We start from the raw sequence: 2406 nt of genomic DNA on the forward strand, positions 1-2406 counted from the left end.
TAGATAGATAGATAGATAGATAGATAGATAGATAGATAGATAGATAGATAGATAGACAGACAGACAGACAGACAGATAGACAGACAGACAGACAGACAGATGATTAGATAGATAGATGATTAGATAGATAGACAGACAGACAGACAGACAGACAGACAGAGGGATGATTAGATAGACAGACAGATAGATAGACAGACAGACAGACAGACAGACAGGGATGATTAGATAGACAGACAGATAGATGTGGGAGAGATGAGAAAGAGAGAGATAGACAGACAGACACAGAGACGGAGGGATGATTGACAGACAGACAGACATACACAGACACACACAGACACACACACATAGAGATGGAGGGATGATGGATGGATGTGATAGGAGATAGATAGATAGTAAATCTTGCAACTGAATTACTATGTACACTGGTGTATTTAGATCCGAATGTCCAGGCTTGGCAACTTTTAAGACTTGTGGACTTCAACTCCCAGAATTCCTCAGCCAGGCATGCTAGCTGAAGAATTCTGGGAGTTGAAGTCCACCAGTCATAAAAGATCCAAGTTTGAAGACCCCTAAAATTGAGGGTCCCTTCCAATTTCTCCCTTCTTAAGGCAACAAGCATGTGGACTTAATAAAATGCTAAAAATATGAAGAGGCGCTCTGCAAGTCTTAAAATATGGAGTGTCTTTAAGAGAGTTACAAGGCCCGCTGTGAAATATAAACATTTTGGAGTGGATAAAATCACTCTCACAAACTCAGAATGTAGTGACTGACGTTTGACGGGAGCTGGGAAGATGACTAAGGGAGACAAACCCTTTTGTTTTCAACCAATCGGACGTTTGAGCGGGGATGAAAACTACACCTCCCATCATGCCACAGGACCGTGGGAGGGCGCCTCTGAGACCGAACTACATTTCCCAGAGGCATATCTCGGCAGGATATGCCAGGCTCTGATTGGTTTCTTACAGAGAGCTGTCTTGCTGTCTTGTAGTATTCAAAGCCAAGGGGGAGCAAAGCAAAATCAAAGCCAAGCGATGGCAGAAGGCGCTTCGGGGCTACCCCGGTTGAAGCAATGCCTGGTCAGGCGGGCAGGCCAACAGGAACAGCATGGGGTGGCCGCCTCCACTCTCCAGGAACTGAAGATTAAAGGTAAGACTTTCTGCTTTGGGGCTAGCAGAGACATTTTGCTCTGCAGGCAGAGCGGAGCGATACAGATGTCCTGATTCCTTGGCCTTAAAGCAGGGGTCTTCAAACTTGGCCCTTTTGGGCATGCTGGCTGAGGAATTCTGGGAGTTGAAGTCCACAAATCATAGTTTGAAGACCCCTGCATGAAAGTATTCACCGCTGGAGAGAAGTGCTAAAAGCTGAACCCGTGGGGCCTTTTTTTTAAGGGCAGGAAATAAAATGAACCCGGGAAACATTCTCGGCCAATGCAGCAAAATGGTTCTGTCTGGTCCTCTTTTTCCACAGCCTGCAACCTGCTCGCAATTGACTTGGATTCCCAGCCTGTCACTTTGGTCCTGGCGGGAGATGGCACCATAGTAGACGACGACGATTACTTTTTGTGTCTGCCCCAAAACACCGAATTTGGGGTGGTAGCCAAGAATGAGAAATGGACCGCCAGCAGCAACACAGGTAAGGAATTATTATTAAAGCCTTTAGAAGCTCAGATCCACCAAGGTGCAAAACAAGGTTTGTACCGGGACAGAATAACTTTGATCGAGATTCAGAGAATGAATTCAAGGATCTGTTGGCCCTCTGGATGTCTTATTATTGCACTTAGGAGTTTATAATATTAAACTTAATACAGGTCATTTAATATATATTTTAATTTGGCTTTTAGGGATATCTATTGTATTGTACTGTTTTTATTTACCTGTAAGCCGCCCTGAGTCCTTCGGGAGAAGGGCGGGGTATAAATGGGATTAAATAAATAAATAAATAGATAGTTTTTTTGGGGGGTAGGAAGAGAAAGTTTAAAAAGCATGTGTATTTATTAAAAAACATAAGCATCTCACGGAAGCTTATGCCTTTTAATAAACCCCGTTAGAGTGAAAGGGTGCCAACAGGCACTTTCTGATGTTGGGTGCCCACGGTGTGAAATTGCACTTGGGCACATCTCTTCATTTTTAATGTGTAGTGGACTCACAATTCTGTCCGTGTCAGGTGAGGGCACAACTTGGCTAGAGGAAGAGATCACAAACACAAATGAAGTGGACGGCGGTGGAGAAAAATGGCAGGTTTTGGCCAGGCAGCTGAAGAACGACTTGTCCACCATTGTGCTGATGTCTGAAGAAGACCTCCAGGTATGAAAAGGTCACTTCTACAATAACTATCTCTTGTTCCAGCCTAACTCTAACCCTTGTCACTTTTGTTTTATATACTGATTGAATAAATAAGATTTATACG

At 43.9% G+C, this 2406-nt stretch overlaps 1 protein-coding gene across 1 annotated transcript; it reads left to right on the forward strand.

The window, feature by feature from the left end:
• Positions 1-1031: 1031 nt before the first annotated feature.
• On the forward strand, positions 1032-2303 carry LOC107301399 (DNA fragmentation factor subunit alpha-like; the record flags this gene model as incomplete). The annotated part of the gene is made up of 3 exons (XM_015830633.1): positions 1032-1146; positions 1468-1632; positions 2164-2303. Coding segments are annotated over exons 1-3 (420 nt in total), but the record flags the coding sequence as incomplete, so codon positions are not given.
• Positions 2304-2406: the final 103 nt, after the last annotated feature.

This window comes from Protobothrops mucrosquamatus, unplaced genomic scaffold (assembly GCF_001527695.2).
Source record: "Protobothrops mucrosquamatus isolate PMUCROS unplaced genomic scaffold, P.Mucros_1.0 scaffold12292, whole genome shotgun sequence".
In the NCBI taxonomy this organism is placed as follows: domain Eukaryota; kingdom Metazoa; phylum Chordata; class Lepidosauria; order Squamata; family Viperidae; genus Protobothrops; species Protobothrops mucrosquamatus.